The sequence below is a fragment of the Nerophis ophidion genome, linkage group LG10, assembly GCF_033978795.1.
Source record: "Nerophis ophidion isolate RoL-2023_Sa linkage group LG10, RoL_Noph_v1.0, whole genome shotgun sequence".
In the NCBI taxonomy this organism is placed as follows: Eukaryota; Metazoa; Chordata; class Actinopteri; order Syngnathiformes; family Syngnathidae; genus Nerophis; species Nerophis ophidion.
This window is the reverse complement of record NC_084620.1, coordinates 41,602,558-41,620,774: the sequence shown is the minus strand read 5'-3', so window position 1 is coordinate 41,620,774 and position 18,217 is coordinate 41,602,558. Positions and strand designations below refer to the sequence as shown.

The following is an 18,217-nucleotide window of genomic DNA, read 5'->3' as shown; positions in this document are numbered from 1 at the left end:
TGTTTTAACTGCAATGAGAATAAAGTATCATCCACACATGGTTGATAGTTTTTTTTGGTCTTTTGGTCAGGAATGTACCAGGTTCAGAGATGGATCTCTACGGTACCAAAGGCAAGCAAAGGTGCTGACACCATGTAATATTTGTTTCATAAGCTTGGTTGCAGCACAGTTTCAGAATATGAAGTAATATCTATTAGTAAGTTCATATGGTGACGTCAGGTGAGATTTGCACTTGACTGTAAGGCACTAGTACAGGGGTGTCAAACTAATCTGAACTCAGGGGGCACATGGAGGAAAATCTAATTTCGGGTGGGCCGGACTGGTAAAATCATGGCAAAATAACTTAAAAACAAAGACAACTTCAGATTGTTTTCTTTGTTTCACTTTGGCCCAAAATAAAACAAACACATTCTGAAAATGTACAAATCACAAATAATCCTTTTATAAATAAATGATAAATGGGTTGTACTTGTATAGCACTTTTCTACCTTCCAGGTACTCAAAGCGCTTTGACACTACTTCCACATTTACCCATTCACACACACATTCACACACTGATGGAGGGAGCTGCCATGCAAGGCGCTAACCAGCACCCATCAGGAGCAAGGGTGAAGTGTCCTGCTCAGGACACAACGGACGTGACGAGGTTGGTACAAGGTGGGGATTGAACCAGGGACCCTCGGGTTGCGCACGGCCACTCTGTAAACTGTGCGCGGTTTGACAAATATAACAAACTTTGACTTTGTCTCAGTGTATCTACAAAGTCAATGAACATGAAGTCACAACCTATATGGGATTGAACAAAAAAAATAAACGTCTACGTTTCAAATACCTCATTTGTCATGTCCAGGTATTAACATACTTGCCAACCCTACCGAATTTCCCGAGAGACTCCCGAATTTCAGTGCCCCTCTTGAAAATCTCCCAGGGCAACCATTCTCCCGATTTCAACAATATTGGGGACGGGTCTTAAAGGCATTACCTTTAGCGTCCTCTACAACCTGTCGTCACGTCCGCTTTTCGTCCGTACAAACAGCGTTAGTCACATAATATATGCGGCTTTTACACACACAAGTGAATGCAATGCATACTTGATCAACAGCCATACAGGTCACACTGAGGGTGGCTGTATAAACAACTTAAACACTGTTACAAATATGCGCCACACTGTGAACCCACACTCAACAAGAATGACAAACACATTTCAGGAGAACATCTGCACCGTAACACAACAGAACAAAAATCCAGAACCTCTTGCAGCACTAACTCTTCCAGGACGCTACAATATACACCCCCTGCTACCATCCAAACCCCCACCCCCCATCTCCTCCCAAATTCAGAGGTCTCAAGGTTGGCAAGTATGGGTATTAACCCTGTGCTAACTCAACAAACTACTCACATGGATGTACAAACTGTTGAACATGGTTAAGTTACACTCACTTTTCTAATTATTGACAGAGACATTTAGGGGCAATGAGGGTGCCAAAGAACAATGTGTTCGAAGCCGATGAACTAAAACTGCAGGTTTTGCGTTTAATTTGTTCGAGGGGAGGAGCCACAGCCACGCGTTACCACAACTGTATGCGCTTTACTGCGTACCTATTGCTTATCAAGCGTTTGCTAGCCCAACAGAGTTGTTATTGTGACACCCAGTGGACATATTTAGATCATCATTTTTTTTCATTAAACAATTTCAGCTCAATTTTATACTTAGCAAACTCATCTCCCGGGCCATATAAAACCTGTTTACGGGCCTGATCCAGCCCACGGGCCGTATGTTTGACACCCGTGCTCTAATACAAATCGTGCAGCGGTGTTGTTAAGCCACTGGCAATCTTAGCAGTTATAATCAGGTATTTATTTAATTTAATCATGTTAGTCGACACAGCTGTACATTGTACACATTACAAATAAAAGTACCATTACCTCAACTATATTGCAAAGCGTCATGCTTGCGGGAAATGTCTTAATAATGAACAAAAAAACACAAAGTATGTGCAGGAGATGCAGCTTCCTGCAATGTATAATGCTGCTTTACACCACATGGTTGATGACGAGCAATAATAACACGAGGGGAGAGCAAAAGAAAGGTACAAAATGTAGCAAAGTACAGCAAAAAAGAATGGAAAAAAGCGTAAATGGAGTTCTTTTTAGAAGGTAGTAATGGTGACATGAGACACATACCAACAGGGCCCGCTGGGCGGGTGGTAACCCCTTTAGAATACAACACTGATGTACTGCTCAGAATACAGCCAGTAGAATTTTAGATGTTCACTTAGTGAACCAGCTCGAGCTGGCTGGTGGAGAATGGCAGCACCCCGCTGACATAGTAGGCAATGCCCAGGGAAAGGAGGGCGATGACCACCAGCAGCAAGAGAACCCTCCAGAAGCCCAGGTCCTCCACAAACTCCTGCCATGTGGTCCGGAAGCTGGAAAGCACGCCTTCGCTGTTTTGCAGGTTGGGGTTGAGTAAGGAGTGGCTTTCCATGGCACTGCAAACACACCCATGCATTTATTATGTTGTCACCAAAAAGTACCACAAGGTATGCTACATATACAAACACCAATACATTTTAACACAACTGGTACAACAAATAACACATGTATGCACAAAACCCGAAACCAGTGAATTTGGCACGTGTAATGTAAGTAGACTGGAAAGACAAGATACTGTAGGTTGTGAGTTCAAACTCCGATCGAGTCATACCAAAGACTATAAAAATGGGACCCATTACCTCCCTGCTTGGCACTCAGCATCAATGGTTGGAATTGAGGGTTGAATCACTAAAAATGATTCCCAGGCTCGGCCACCGCTGCTGACCACAGCTACCCTCACCTCCCAGGGGGTGATCAAGGGTGAAGGGGGAAATGCATAGAATAATTTCGCCACACCTAGTGTGTGTGTGATAATCATTGGTACTTTGACTTTAACGTTCAAACTGTAAAACTTTGTTATTCAGAATTAGATGCCTGCAACATGTTTAAAAAAAGCTGGCACAAGTGGCAAAAACGGCTGAGAAAGTTGAGGAAACAACACCCAGAAACGGCGCCGGCTTTGCTGGGCCCAAGCTCATCTAAGATGGACTGACGCAAAATGGTAAAGTGTTCTTTGGTCTGACGAGTCCACATTTCAAATTGATTTTGGAAACAGTGGATGTTGTGTCTTCCGGGACAAAGAGGAAAAGAACCATCCGGATTGTTATAGGCGCCAATTTCAAAAGCCAGCTTCTGTGATGGTATGAGAGTGTATTAGTGCCCAAAGCATGGGTAACTTACACATCTTTAAAGGCACCATTATTGCTGAAAGGTACATACAGGTTTTGGCGCAACATATGTTGCCAACCAAGCAACGTTATCATGGACGCCCCTGCTTATTTCAGAAACACAATGCCAAGCCACGTGTTACTACAGCATAGCTTCATAGTAAAAGAGTGCGGGTACTAGACTGGCCTGCCTGTAGTCCAGACCTGTCTCCCATTGAAAATGTGTGGCGCATTATTAAGTTAAAGTACCAATGATTGTCACACACACACTAGGTGTGGTGAAATTTGTCTTCTGCATTTGACCCATCCCCTTGATCTCTGAAGCCTAGAATACCACAACTGAGACCCCGGACTGTCGAACAACTTAAGCTGTCAAGCAAGAATGGGAAAGAATTCCACCTGAAAAGCTTCAAAAATTGGTCTCTTCAGTTCCCAAATGTTTACTGGGTGTTGTTAAAAGGAAAGGCCATGTAACACAGTGGTAAATATGCTCCTGTGCCAACATTTTTGCAAAGTGTTGCTGCCATTAAATTCTAAGTTAATGATTATTAGCAAAAAAAAATATGTTTCTCAGTTCAAACATTAAATATCTTGTCTTTGCAGTCTATTCAATTGAATATAAGTTTAAAAGAATTTGCAAATCCTTGTATTGTTTTTATTGACGAATTACACAATTTGCCAATTTTACTGGTTTTGGGTTTTGTATGTTTATTAGTAAAATACGCGATCGCCTCTATAGTGGTATTTTTTTAATTATCTTACACAACGAGTTTAATTTGAGACTACTTTCCTTAATAGGCAGTACTAATTTGTGTTCTTCGTGAACACATACAATGCATCTGGAAAGTTTAGACGCAGCTTAATTTTTTTCACATTTGTTGTGCGATAGCCATATTGCAAAATGGTATAATTAAATTGTTTTCCTAACCACAAAATTCCTCACAGAACACCACAATTTGGTGCATGGGAGTTTGCCCAACCAGTCTACATGTGCTTTGTGGACTTGGAGAAGGCATTCGACCGTGTACCCCGGGAGGTCCTGTGGGGAGTGCTCAGAGAGTATGGGGTAACGGACTGTCTTGTTGTGGCGGTCTGCCCCCAATAATCACGGTCAGAGGTTGGTTCACATTGCCGGCAATAAGTCAGACCCATTTACAGTGAGGGTTGGACTCCGCCAAGGCTACCCTTTGTCACCGATTCTGTTCATAACTTTTATGGACAGAATTTCTAGGCGCAGTCAGGGCGTTGAGGGTATCTGGTTTGATGGCTGACTGCTTCATCTGGCCAGGATCTTCAGCTCTCATTGGATCGATTCGCAGTCGAGTGTGAAGCGACTGAGATGATGCAAGTCCATGGTTCTTGCCCGAAAAAGGGTGGAGTGCCATCTCCGGGTTTGGGAGGAGATCTTGCTCCAAGTGGAAGTGTTCAAGTACCTCGGAGTCTTGTTCACGAGTGAGGAAAGAGTGGATCGTGAGATTGACAGGCGGATCGGTGCGGCGTCTTCGTAGTGCGGATGCTGTATCGATCTGTTGTGGTGAAGAAGGAGCTGAGCCGGAAGGCAAAGCTTTCAATTTACCGGTCGATCTACGTTCTCATCCTCACCTATGGTCATGAGCTTTGGTTTATGACCGAAAGGACAAGATCACAGGTACAAGCGACCGAAATGAGCTTCCTCCGCCGGGTGGCGTGGCTCCACCTTAGAGATAGGGTGAGTCATCCGGGAGGAGCTCAAAGTAAAGCCGCTGCTCCTCCACAGCGAGAGGAGCCAGATGAAGTGGTTCGGGCATCTGGTCAGGATGCCACCCGAACGCCTCGCAAGGGAGACGTTTCGGGCACGTCCGACCGGTAGGAGGCCACAGGGAAGACCCAGGACATGTTGGGAAAACTATCTCTCCCGGCTGGCCTGGGAACGCCTTGGGATCCCCCGGGAGGAGCTGGACGAAGTGGCTGGGCAGAGGGAAGTCTGAGGTTCCCTGCTTAGGCGACCCGACCTCGGATAAGCGGAAGAAGATGGACACCACAATTTGATAACATAGAGAAATTTTTTTTTGTAACGTTTTCAAATATATACTGTTTAAAAAAATCGGAAATCACATGTGCATAAGTTTTCACACTCTGTCATAGTTCCTGTCACCTAAAAACCGCCCCACAGCTTGATGCTTCACCGTAGAGAAGGTATAGACCAGGTGATGCTTACTGGTGCTTGGTTTTCTCCATAATGCCAGGCATTCACACCAAAGAGTTCAGTTGAAGTGAAGAGCTGTGAATACTTTCCAGATGCACTCTAACCTGTCTGTGGGGGGCGAAATATTTCCTGGTTGGATTAAATGTGCATTTACATTCTAACTCTCTCCTAAACCTACCGTAACCAATTCCGTACTATTCATATCTTTGTATGGGGGTAAATGTATAAATACTTGTTCACTTCACTGTAGTTTTAGTCATCCTAATTGGGTTATTTAAACAGCAGTCCAACTATTTACAATATTGCATCATCAGGCATCCATATGGACACCAATGTGTCTTCCAATATGGGATGGGTGTCATGTAAAATGGACCAGATTTATTCACAATCCCCATGTAAGACACATTTTTCTTCTTTTTTTTATACAGTCTAACTAATAAATGAGAGCAAACGTACGCTTACAAAGGAGCCTATGGGAGTCGCTCAATTCCGTCTATTAAGACTTAGACTTAGACTTCCTCTTAATGTCATTCAAATTTGAACTTTACAGTACAGATAAGAACGTGCTGACACCGAATTTCCACTGAATGCGAAACGGTCGCCAACCAGCATGCACACGCTGGCGGACTTTTTCCGTTTTTATTCAAGTGAATGTGTCCGTTTCCAGCATCTGCGGAGTGTCACCGACATGCCATTTTGCATTCCGCAGCTAAATATACACAGAGCTTCTATTTTTGCCGGACGCCACAATAAATCTATTCAATGTAGCTAAAAATCTGCTAGCGTTGGACAGGAAGTTATGAACAAACGCAAAATAAAGTATCCTGTTTACCTTCAAAATAAAATACTCTGTCTTCAAAGAGGATTGTATTCTACACTTTGAAAGGTCCTAATGAGCGGCGACGGACTTTAAATCAACTTGTAAAAGGTTTTCAGACGTAGGAAATAAGTGGGGATATAGGGGCCTTTGTCAAATATCGGCTGATACGGATATTGGGAAAGCAGAGGACTGGTCGTGTGACAGCTCGTCAGAGATGATATTACTGTCGTAATGCTGCTCGCTGCAAAATATAAAGTGTTTTAACCAAACAGGACAGAGTTTATTTGCTTCTAGAAGGACAGAATAATGTTTTTGTGGTTCGCATTAATGCTACTTTCCCTATCACAAGGTTACGCAAAGATTTGTGAAATCGTGTAAAAGTCTGCGATTTTTCGCTGCAAGACGGAGCCGCAACCTACTCAGTGGCCTAGTGGTTAGTGTCCGCCCTGAGAACGGTAGGTTGTGAGTTCAAACCCCGGCCAAGTCATACCAAAGACTACAAAAATAGGACCCATTACCTCACCGCTTGGCACTGCGCATCAAGGGTTGGAATTGGGGGTTAAATCACCAAAAATGATTCCCGGGCACGGCTACCGCTGCTGCCCACTGCTCCCCTCACCTCCCAAGGGGTGATCCAGGGTGATGGGTCAAATGCAGAGAATAATTTCGCCACACCTAGTGTGTGTGAAAATCATTGATACTTTAACTTAACAGAACGGCGGTGGGGATTGTTAAATGGAGGTGAATAAAAACAATGTTTATTCTGGTTCACAACTTTTCATCAACTGATGCAAAGAGGAAAAACCGGAAACACTCAATCCCCACTTCCCGCCCACAAACACTGCGCATGCATTAACCCGGTATATGGAGGAACATGTTAACAGGGACTGCCAAACGGCAGACAGCTGCGCCCTACCGCAGTGAAGCCGGTCCGCGGCTGTTTCGCATTCAGTTGAAATTTTGGGTTTAAAAAACACCTAAACACCTCCATCAATGTAATATATTGATGCTTTAAGTATGTATATCTGGAATGTAATAACATTTATAATAAGATGTAATATTTACCTATTTTGCTAATTTGAAGCATATCGCAGCGCATTTATTTCACAAACGCATTACAAAATTTGCTTTTTCCTTCGACAACATCAATGATTACTAATCACTGCAGACTTCACGAGACCCAACAAAAATAATAAAAAAAGTGTGTAACGGATTGATATCGATGTACATTGCTAAATTTCATGTATATCGATCTGTGCTCAGCTAGTTTGCCTTTCAAAAAATAAGTATTGATCCAAGATCGTTTTAAAAGGGAGACGATCAATTTTTTCGATACTAGAAAATGGAAAACATTGGATTTATTTGAAGTGTAGCACTTTTAATAATAAAGATGTTTAATGTCTATTCCCACCTGTAGCTCGTCATCAAAACGAAAATGGCGGCTAGCAACAGAGGTCGAGAAAGGTCATAACGAACGCAACTGCCACAAGACAATAGTGTAATATCTGTGTTGTGTACCAGTGTGCCTTTAAGAGGTGGTTCTGTTGTGTGTGACGGATGCGATAGCGACAGACTAGTGAATGGAGTCCCGCGAGAGTTTGGATGTATTGTATTGTAGTTGTTTATTTGAAGGACAATGTGCAAATACATTAAGAAGATGGCTGCAATAGATTTAACACCATGCACGTCTGGATGTTGAGTATTAAACGTGAGTTGAAACGAACAGCAGCTCTTGTATACAAATGTTTTGACTCACTGAATTTGTTACGGCTTGTTAAGAAAGCATATAAGAGTGTATATCCAACTGTGTTTCTCATTCTCCACGACCCGACCACAGCGGACGCGAGAGCAAGACGACCAGTCTACCCCGGTCGTCCTGCTTGGGTGCCGCGTCAGTTCGGTGTTCAGGTGTCCGCTAAATGCAAAAAAGTGTTCCCATCATGTTTTTACTAAAAACTGCGAAGTCGACATCTCCAAAATCACCTCACACGAGTGCAGAAATGTTTCTGCGATATTTGACAGGTTTTGCGAAATATGGGAGTTTCCATGACCTTTTTTTTTTTACAGCGATTTTTACATTTTGCACTTTTCAAAGGTTAATGGAAACGCAACTTAAAAAAAAGCTGCCAAACAACTTTAAACCACAAAAGACACAACGGAAGTGACACAGCTACAAGTGACCACAACCCACGGAACATACATGTCCACACACTTGGGACGCTGTCCATTATCGGCAACGCCAGGGCACAGAACAGATACTGTATGGCCGGGTCAGGGAACTTTATTTAGCAGGTAAATCAACTGTTAAAGTGTTGGTTACTTAAATAATAGGAGGAAGCGTTTCCTCCTGTAAACTTAAGTGTTTTTTTCAAATAAGATGTGAATGCATTGGCCATTAATTGTTGTTTACTTGCTTGTTTGTATACATAATTAATTTATAAATAATTACATTACAATAAATAAGAAGAATATAGTAAACTTCTACTGCAGTGTCCAGTATCCACTATTTATTTCACAGTCACACTCCTTGATTGTGCTTTTCTTTTTAAAGGTACCGAATCTATTTAAACTCACTAAATCATTTCGGATGATATCATTTAAAAAAATAAATAAATCTATGAGTCGGATCATCAACCACAAATATCAAATCGAATTGTTGTTAAAAGTAATTGTTACACCCCTATAAAAAAAACATTACTTACTTATAAAGGCCTGCTGTCCCTGGTATGCCATATGTTAGGATGTCCATATATTGCCATTGAGATAAAAAATAACTTACATCCCTCGCAAAAGGTTGGAACGAAGCGTTTTTTTTGTTTCTCTCCCCGCCATCTCCGGGTCTAAATTGGCTGCCTAAGTTGACCAACTTGTTGGAATAGGTCCTCATCCCTCTACTATCAAGGTGAGATACAATATTCATGATCTACAATAAACTTTCACGAGTCCTGAGGCGCGAAAGCAGCTCACCAGCCGATGATGTCAACATAGCCGCACAAGCTTGTTAGCTCTCTGCGATCACGTCGCCTCTTTAAATAGTTTGCCTGTGTTGGCGCTTATAATAACAATATCACTAATACTTTGTTATTATTCAGGTCAAAAAATGTAAATGGAGTACTGTTGGCGGTTTTTGATGCTTTTAGCCCTTGGTTCACACAGCTCCTGTGTGTGCAAGGCCGGACCGCACGGGACGACCACCAGTAGACCTACCTCTCACTGTCAGCCATCTGCATGGTTTCCAGTTTTGAGTGGGCTCCTCGGTTGAAGCCTTTAACCTCCTGCTCCTCCAGTCCCTCCAGCAGACGAATGGCGTCCTTGTTGACGCCTCGTCTTTTTGCCAACACCAGGGGAGTCGAGCCATTGTGGTTACTACGACAACCGGCAGTATTAACTCAGACACCCAGAGCAGATCACTGTTGCTTATACGAAACACTTTGCAGATAACTTACCAAATATCAATCTTCAGCCCGTTTGAGACCAAAAACTGTATCGTATCCACGTGCCCGCACAGATGTAAAGCGGTGTTGCCTTGGTAGTCTGTCGCCAACAAATCGGCGCCAAACTTATGCAGGAGGCGACAGATGTCTACGTTTCCCCGTGCAGCCGCAAGGTGCAGGCCTGTGCGTCCCCGGTTGTCCCGGATGTTGGGGTCGCATCCTGTCTCCAGGAGCCTCTTGGCGAAGGGCAGGTCTCCGTCGATGCAGGACTGCAGCAGAGGCACGTTAGTCTGCGACGAGTCGTTGATGAAGACATAGGACATGTCCGAGTGGGTGTCAGAAAATTCCAGCGTACCTGCAGTGAGGATAAAGAAGTGAAGCCAAGTGTCTGTCTTTAAAAGCATCAATTGTTCCAAAGATGTATTAAGTGTCCTGTTGGACAAAAAATATGTACGGTACCATAAAAATTGTATCCGTTTTTACAAGTGATGCCCTCCCATTTTCCTTATGGGGAGAGTCTGCTGGGAATCATCGCGGGGTTCATAAAAGAAACAATACAGTCATGGTGGTGTTTTTAATTTTATGTGTCAGAAAAAAAAAAGACATTTTGCAGCAGATAATATGAATGAACTCTAATATTATAATAGATGAAAAGCCTTTTTTTTGGAAAATAATGTTTGAAGGAGGAATCATTTTTGTCAACGACATTATCAATGAGAAAGGTAAGATTATGGAGTATGATGAATTTAAAACTATGTATGGCGATGCTTGTTCAAGCTTTTCATTTAATCAACTAACTGGGGTAATTGGGAAAACATAGAAACAAATTATGAATTAGGGAAGTACTAAATTATTAGTTTGTCAACCTCCAATAAGTAATTCTAGTTGGCAAAAAGGAACTAAAATGAATAGAAAAATATATCATTTTTATTTGATAAAGTAATCTCTGAAGGCTGCCCCATATAACACATGGAAAATGGGAGGACTTTTTTGACTGCCCATTGCCGTGGGATACAATATTCAAATTAATCTACAAAACTACTATATATGTGCAAAATCCTTATTTTCTAATTAAAATAATTTATAACTTCTTACCCACGGGAAATGTTAAAACTATGGAATATGACAGACTCAGATGATTGTTGTTTTTGTTGTCAGGAGTCTGAATCCACCCTGCATTTGTTTTGGTATTGTCATATTGTGTCTTTGTTTTGGATGAAAGTTGAAAAAATGTGTTTAAGGATCGTTTCGTTTATGACGTTGATGTGGTTTCTGTGACTATAGGAGAATTCATTGACAGTCATGATTTAGTCAATTTAATTATAGTATTTGGTAAAGAATTATTTTTAAGGCCAAAAATAGATATTCACTTATTACTTTCTTTAAAACATTTATTCTGCATTTTTTACTTTAGAAGATTATACATGATTGAAACCAGTAATGATGCCAAAAAACATAAAAATAGATGGGAAGTTCTCAAATGCTTGTTTAGAAAATGTAATTTTGGTTATAGATTATATGTAATTGGTTGTTTTGTTCCCTAATTTTAGTGTACATAAATGACCTGGACACAATCAAGACTGGACCTGGTTTTAAGAATCATTTAAACAACCTAATTTCATTGACAACCTGGTCTGGTGAAGATAATGTCCTTTATTTAAAAAAAACATTTTCTTGAATAAAAAAGAAACTAAAATAAAATCAGTCACATAAAAACTTAGAAACTAAAATAAAATCAGTCACATAAAAACTTGTAATGAATGAAAATTTGTAAAATTAACTGTTAAAGGTTAGTACTACTAGTGGACCAGCAGCACACACAATCTGTGTGCTTCACGGACTGTATCTTCTGCAGACTTTTGATTGAAATTGATTTGATTATTTACAATCCGGGGAGGTGGAATGTGACGGGGGAAGGCGGTTGGGCTAGGGTTGTAGCTGCCTGGAGGTGTTCTTCTAGTGCGGTTTTGAAGGAGGGTAGAAATGCACTTTATTTTACACCTGTTGGGAGTGCATTCCATAATGATGTGGCATAGAAGGAGAATGAGTTAAGACCTTTGTTGGATCGGAATCTGGGTTTGACGTAGTTTGTGGAGCTCCCTCTGGTGTTGTGGTTATGACGGTTATTTAGGTTATGGAAGTAGTTTGACATGTACTTCGGTATCAGGGAGGTGTAGTGAATTATATAGCCTAGGCTCAGTGCAAGTTGTTTTACTCTGTCCTCCACCCAGAGCAAGCCCACTTTGAAGAAGTGGGTAGGAGTGAGGTGTGATCTGGGGTGGAGGTCCAGAAGTAACCTGACTAGCTTGTCCTGGGATGTTTGGAGTCTTGATTTGAGGGTTTTGGAGGTGCATGCGTTCAAAAAGGGTTGAATGAGAGTTCCCGCTAGAATCTTCATGGTGCTTTTTGTTGACCAGAGAGGAGATTCTGTAGAGAAATCTTGTTTGTTGGTTTACCTTTTTGATTACTTTGGTTGCCATTTTATCACAGGAAAGGTTAGCCTCTATAATGGAAACCTAGATAGATGACCTCATCTTTCCTGGTGATAACAATGTAATCTACATTAATAGAGAAGTTACTGACTTTCTTAAGGTTGATTTTGGACCCAAATAGGTAAAACGGAATCCATCCTAAGTGTATGGATAATTTATTGTCAGCGAGCCAGGTGCAAATTCTACAAAGTTCAGCACTGAGGATTTTTTCCACCTGTGACTTGTCATTGCCGGATACAAACAGGGCAGAGTCATCCGCAAACAGGAACAATTCACAGTTGCATGCTGATGACATGTCGTTTACGTGTATTAGGAACAGTAAAGGCCCTAATATATTGCCTTGGGGGACTCCACAGATTACTAAAAGGGATTAATTGATTGATTGAAACTTTTATTAGTAGATAGCACAGTTCAGTACATATTCCGTACAAATGACCACTAAATGGTAACACCCGAAATAAGTTTTTCAACTTGTTTAAGTCGGGGTCCACGTTAATCAATTCATGGTAACAATTCATAGGGACAGGGTGCCATTCACCTGTACCACCTGTTGCTCCCCTCAAAGTAAGATTGCATCCAGCTCGATGAGGTTTGATCAAATCCGATTGCTTTAAGCTTATCTAACAGTATAGCCTGGTTTACGGTGTCAAAGGCCTTCTGAAGGTCCAGCATGACCAGGCCGCAATATTTGCCTGCGTCCACCTCAAGTTTGATGTGGCCAGTCAGATAGAGAAGGCATGTGGCAGCGGAGTGGTTAGTTCTGAGGCCGGATTGGAAATTGTAAATGCCTTTTTTAAGTGGCAAGGTATCTATCGACCTGTTCATAAACTATTTTTTCCGTTACTTTCGAAATACAACTGAGAATAGAAACAGGTCAGTAGTTACTAGGTTCTAATTTGATTGCTTTGTTAAAAAGGGGTTACTCTTGCTATCTTGAAATCTTTTAGTACTTGGCCTTGTTTTATTGAGAGCTTTATTATGTGTGTGATGATTGGGGCATTGGTGGGTGCACAGTCCCTGAGGAATCTGGAGGGGATATTGTCAAGGCCAGTGGCCTTGTCTTGGTGGAGCACGCTCAATTATTTAGGCACCTCGTCAGCTGAGACCATTTCCAATTTGAAATCGTTGTTAAATACTCCTAGCTTTCGGTAGTAGGCTTTAATGTGTTCTACACCAAAACGACCAGAGTGGTGGGACAGCTTGTTAACTAGTGTTGTGGCTATGCTGGTAAAAAAGGTGTTAAGTCTGCTGGCTACAACCAGTTTGTCTGTAATGACGGAGTCGTCCTCCTTGATATTGGTAAGTCTGGTTTTAAGTTTCTGGCTGCAGCCAGGAAGCTAGTTGTTGAGGATATTCAACAGCTCATGTGGTTTCTTTTTGTTTTCTTTCATTTTGTCATTAATGTAATTTTTTTTTAAAGGATTTAGTCAGGTTGTTTGCTTTATTTCTTAATTTATTGCAGTGATTTTTGAGTGTTGTAAGGAGTGCTGTGAGGGTATTATTGGGTTGTTTATCTACTTCAGTTTTGCACTTTTGGTATTCTGAGTATTTTCTGCCTCTGTCTTTTATGGCAGCTAACTGATCCGGATTCATCCATAGTTCAGAGCGGTCTTTGATCCTGACCCATGTAATTTAGTATTGCTAGGAACGCTGTTTTATATTAATATTCTGCCCCCCTCTCCCTTGTGGAGGGGAGGCGGGGGGGCACAGGTCCGCTGGCCATAGATGAAGTGCTGGCTGTCCAGAGGCGGGACCCGGGGTGGACCGCTCGCCTGTGCATCGGTTGGGGACATCTCTGCGCTGCTGACCCGTCTCCGCTTGGGATGGTCTCCTGCTGGCTCCACAATGGACGGGACTGTCGCTACTATATTGGATCCACTATGGACTGGACTCTCACTGTTATGTTGGACCCATTATGGACTGGACTTTCACAATATCATGTTATACCCGCTCGACATCCATTGCTTTCGGTCTCCCCTAGATGAGGGGAAGGGGGTGTTGCCCACATATGCAGTCCTCTCCAAGGTTTCTCATAGTCATTGTCACCGACGTCGCACTGGGGTGAGTTTTTCCTTGCCCTTATGCGGGCTCTGTACCGCGGATGTTGTTGTGGCTTGTGCAGCCTTTTGAGACAATTGTGATTTAGGGCTATATAAATCAACATTGATTGATTGAAGGAAACAACCCTTTTGTGTGAATGAGTGAATAAGTAAAAATGGGAGGGAGGGTTTTTTGGGTTGGTGCAATTACTAAGTGTATCTTGTGGGTCTTTTTTATGTTGATGGTTAAAGGCCTACTGAAACCTACTACTACCGACCACGCAGTCTGATAGTTTATATATCAATGATGAAATATTAACATTGCAACACATGCCAATATGGCTGGTTTAGTTTACTAAATTACAATTTTAAATTTCCTGCGGAGTTTCTTCTTGAAAACGTCGCGGAATGATGACGCGTGCGCGTGACGTCTCGGGTATGAGGGGACATATTAGCCCAGCACCACTTGCGGCTAAAAGTCGTTACTTTTCATCGCATGATTACACAGTAATTTGGACATCTGTGTTGCTGAATATTTTGCAATTTGTTCAATTAATAATGAGACTATAAAGACTAATGTTTGGTGGAAAGCGGTGGATTGCAGGTGCCTTTAGCAACCGAGACACAGCCTGTGTTTCTTTGTTGGTTGTGAAGCTTTAACACAGAGCGGTCAAGCAAACATGTTTTCTACGTCAACCAGCAAGTTTTTGGATGTGAAAATTGTGATATTAAGTCGGCTCTTACCGGAGACTTCAGTGGATTATGAGACTTCCTCCTGCAGCTCAAAAAGGCAGCTGTGATCTTGGCTCCTCCATCGGCTTCGCGAAGAGACACTGGCGTTCACCGCAACCATCCGACTTTCAAGTATGTCTTTACAATCTCACTAAAACACTATTAAAACAATAAGCAGATAAGGGATCTTCCAGAATTATCCTAGTAAATGTTTCTAATTACATCTGATCTACATTACATTACATCTGACATCTAATTACACTGCCGCCGCCTGGAGCCGTCGCTTTTTCTTTTTTTTCCTTTTTTTTTTGTGCTTCACTCTAACTTTCCTTATCCACAAATCTTTCATTCTCACTCAAATTAATAGGGAAATTGTCGCTTTCTCGGTCCGAATAGCTCTTGCTGCTGGAGGCTCACATTATAAACAATGTGAGGATACGAGGAGCCCTCACACGGTGACGTCACGCGCACATCGTCTGCTACTTACGGTAAAGGAAAGGCTTTTTTATTAGCGACCAAAAGTTGCGAACTTTATCGTCGATGTTCTCGGTCCGAATAGCTCTTGCTGCTGGAGGCTCACATTATAAACAATGTGAAGATGTGAGGAGCCCTCACACGGTGACGTCCAGCGCACATCGTCTGCTACTTACGGTAAAGGAAAGGCTTTTTTATTAGCGACCAAAAGTTGCGAACTTTATCGTCGATGTACTAAATCCTTTCAGCTAAAATATGGCGATATCGCGAAATGATCAAGTATGTCACATAGAATGGACCTACCATCCCCGTTTAAATAAGAAAATCTAATTTCAGTAGGCCTTTAATAATAAAAAATAAAAAAGAAGTGAAACTCACATCTACACGGTTACTGCGGTGATGTCATAAAACTACGGCAGCTAGGGATGGATGGATGGAGTGAGAATGAGTGTAAATTGGAGGGAGGGTTTTTGGGTTGGTGCAATAAGTGTATCTTGTGTTTTTTTTTAATTTATGTTGATTTAATAATAAAAAACAAATAAAAAAATATGTGAAGCTCACGTCTACACGGTTACTGCGGTGACGTCATAAAACTGCGGCAGCAATCTTTGGAAAATGTGCATTTTCATATTGTAGTCACCTGACAAACCATTTTTTCCTTCAAGGGATAGGTTCATTGGCAACACTAAAATTGGCCCTAGTGTGTGAATGTGAGTGTGAAGGTTGTCTGTCTATCTGTGTTGGCCCTGTGATGAGGTGGCAACTTGTCCAGGGAGTGCGCCGAATTGCAGCTGAGATAGGCTCCAGCGACCCCAGAAGGGACAAGTGTTAGAAAATGGATGGATGGATGGAAATAAATAAGAAGTGAAGCTGAGCGGTTTGGATTTCCTAAAATGTACTAGACGCTCACGTCTACACAGTTATTGCGGTGACGTCATAAAACTGCGGCAGCTATCTTTGGAAAATGTGCTTTTTTTACATTTTAGTCACCTGACAAACCATTTTTTCTTCAATAGTTCTGTAGGTAGGAGGCCACGGGAAAGACCCAGGACACGTTGGGAAGACTATGTCTCCCGGCTGGCCTGGGAACGCCTCGGGATCCCCCGGGAAGAGCTGGACGAAGTGGCGGGGGAGAGGAAAGTTTGGGCTTCCCTGCTTAGGCTGCTGCCCCCGCGACCCGACCTCGGATAAGCGGAAGAAGATGGATGGATGGATGGATAGTTATGTAAACATGTTTGTATTAGAATGATTGCAGTCCGGGGTTCTTTGCGTCCTCATAAGAAAAGGCGGAACATGATTACACAAGATTGATATTTTATAATATTCAACGATATAGCACTAACCCCTTTGCCCCCGTGAAGAGGGGTTAGTGCGTCTGCCTCATAATACGAAGGTCCTGAATAGTCCTGGGTTCAATCCCGGGCTCGGGATCTTTCTGTGTGGAGTTTGCATGTTCTCCCTGTGAATGCATGGGTTCCCTCCGGGTACACCGGCTTCCTCCCACTTCCGAAGACATGCACCTGGGGATAAGTTGATTGGCAACACTGAATGGTCCCTAGTGTAGTGGTTCTTAACCTGGGTTCAATTGAACCCTAGGGGTTCGGTGAGTCGGCCTAAGAGGTTCGGCGGAGCCTCAACCACAGAAGTATAGAGATATCCGAATTATCGTGTGAATAAAAACTTCTCCCTATCGGCGTATTATGGATACCCCCAAACAATTTTCCCTCTAATTTTCCATCTGATTTGCAGGTTTTTTGATTGATTGATTGATTTAAACTTTTACTAGCAGATTGCAAAGGAAGAGAATACATAATATGAAACAGTACAGTTTACACAGTACAATACATATTCCGTTCAATTGACCACTAAATGGTAACACCCGAATAGGTTTTTCAACTTGTTTAAGTTGGGGTCCACGTTAATCTATTCATGGTAATGTGTGTAAGGTGTTTAATTTGTTGTGAAATCATGCACTGTGTTGGTTTTGTTCTGTAAACAAGGTGATGTTTGTGCACGGTTCATTTTGTGTACTAATAAATAAAACATATGTTTTTCTTGAATTTGAAAAAAACAAAACATTTTATTTTTCACTAAAGAAGGGTTCGGTGAATGCGCATATGAAACTGGTGGGGTTCAGTACCTCCAACAAGGTTAAGAACCACTTCCCTAGTGTGCGAATGTGAGTGTGAATGTTGTCTGTCTATCTGTGTTGCCCTGCGATTAAGTAGCGACTTGTCGAAGTGGCTGGGGAAAGGGAAGTCTGGGTTTCCCTGCTTAAGCTGTTGCCCCCGCGACCCGACCTCGGATAAGCGGAAGAAGATGGATGGATGGATTGTCCAGGGTGTACGCCGCCTTCCGCCCGATTGTAGCTTGGATAGGAACCAGCGCCCCCCGCGACCCCAAAAGGGAATAAACGGTAGAAATGGATGGATGACACTAAGTTATATAATATAGTCTTATTACCATTATCATAAAAATGAAGCTATACTCAATGAGGTAATGCTAGCTCGCTAGCTCTCGTCCCGCACACGCTCAACCTGGCAGAAATGAAGCGTATATAGCAAAAATAATCACGCAGGACACTACGCTGTAGACTAAGACTAAAGTTTGTCGAAGGTTGTGCCACTCACCTGTTAAAATGTTCCAAAGCAGGCGCGAAAATATGTGTCGCTGTCCTGGAGCTAATGCTAACAGTAGTGTTGTGATGGCAGGCTTCTTCTGGTTACTAATAGTGATCACCGCCCCATGGCGGCATGGGGTGGCGTTGCAAAAACAAAC

At 42.3% G+C, this 18,217-nt stretch overlaps 1 protein-coding gene across 2 annotated transcripts; it reads right to left on the bottom strand.

Annotated features, from left to right (window-relative positions):
• Positions 1 to 1,836: 1,836 nt before the first annotated feature.
• Positions 1,837 to 18,217, bottom strand: ankrd46b (ankyrin repeat domain 46b). Of its 2 annotated transcripts, XM_061913810.1 has the most exons (5): positions 18,070 to 18,127; positions 10,162 to 10,220; positions 9,715 to 10,057; positions 9,476 to 9,634; positions 1,837 to 2,492 (listed from the first exon to the last, which is right to left on the bottom strand). In XM_061913810.1, exons 3-5 carry the CDS (start codon positions 10,023 to 10,025, stop codon positions 2,276 to 2,278), a joined length of 687 nt encoding a protein of 228 aa, XP_061769794.1. In that variant the 5' UTR covers positions 10,026 to 10,057; positions 10,162 to 10,220; positions 18,070 to 18,127; the 3' UTR covers positions 1,837 to 2,275. The 2 variants fall into 2 exon arrangements, with proteins under 2 accessions (XP_061769794.1, XP_061769793.1); XM_061913809.1 differs by lacking the exon at positions 10,162 to 10,220 and having other exon boundaries at positions 18,070 to 18,217.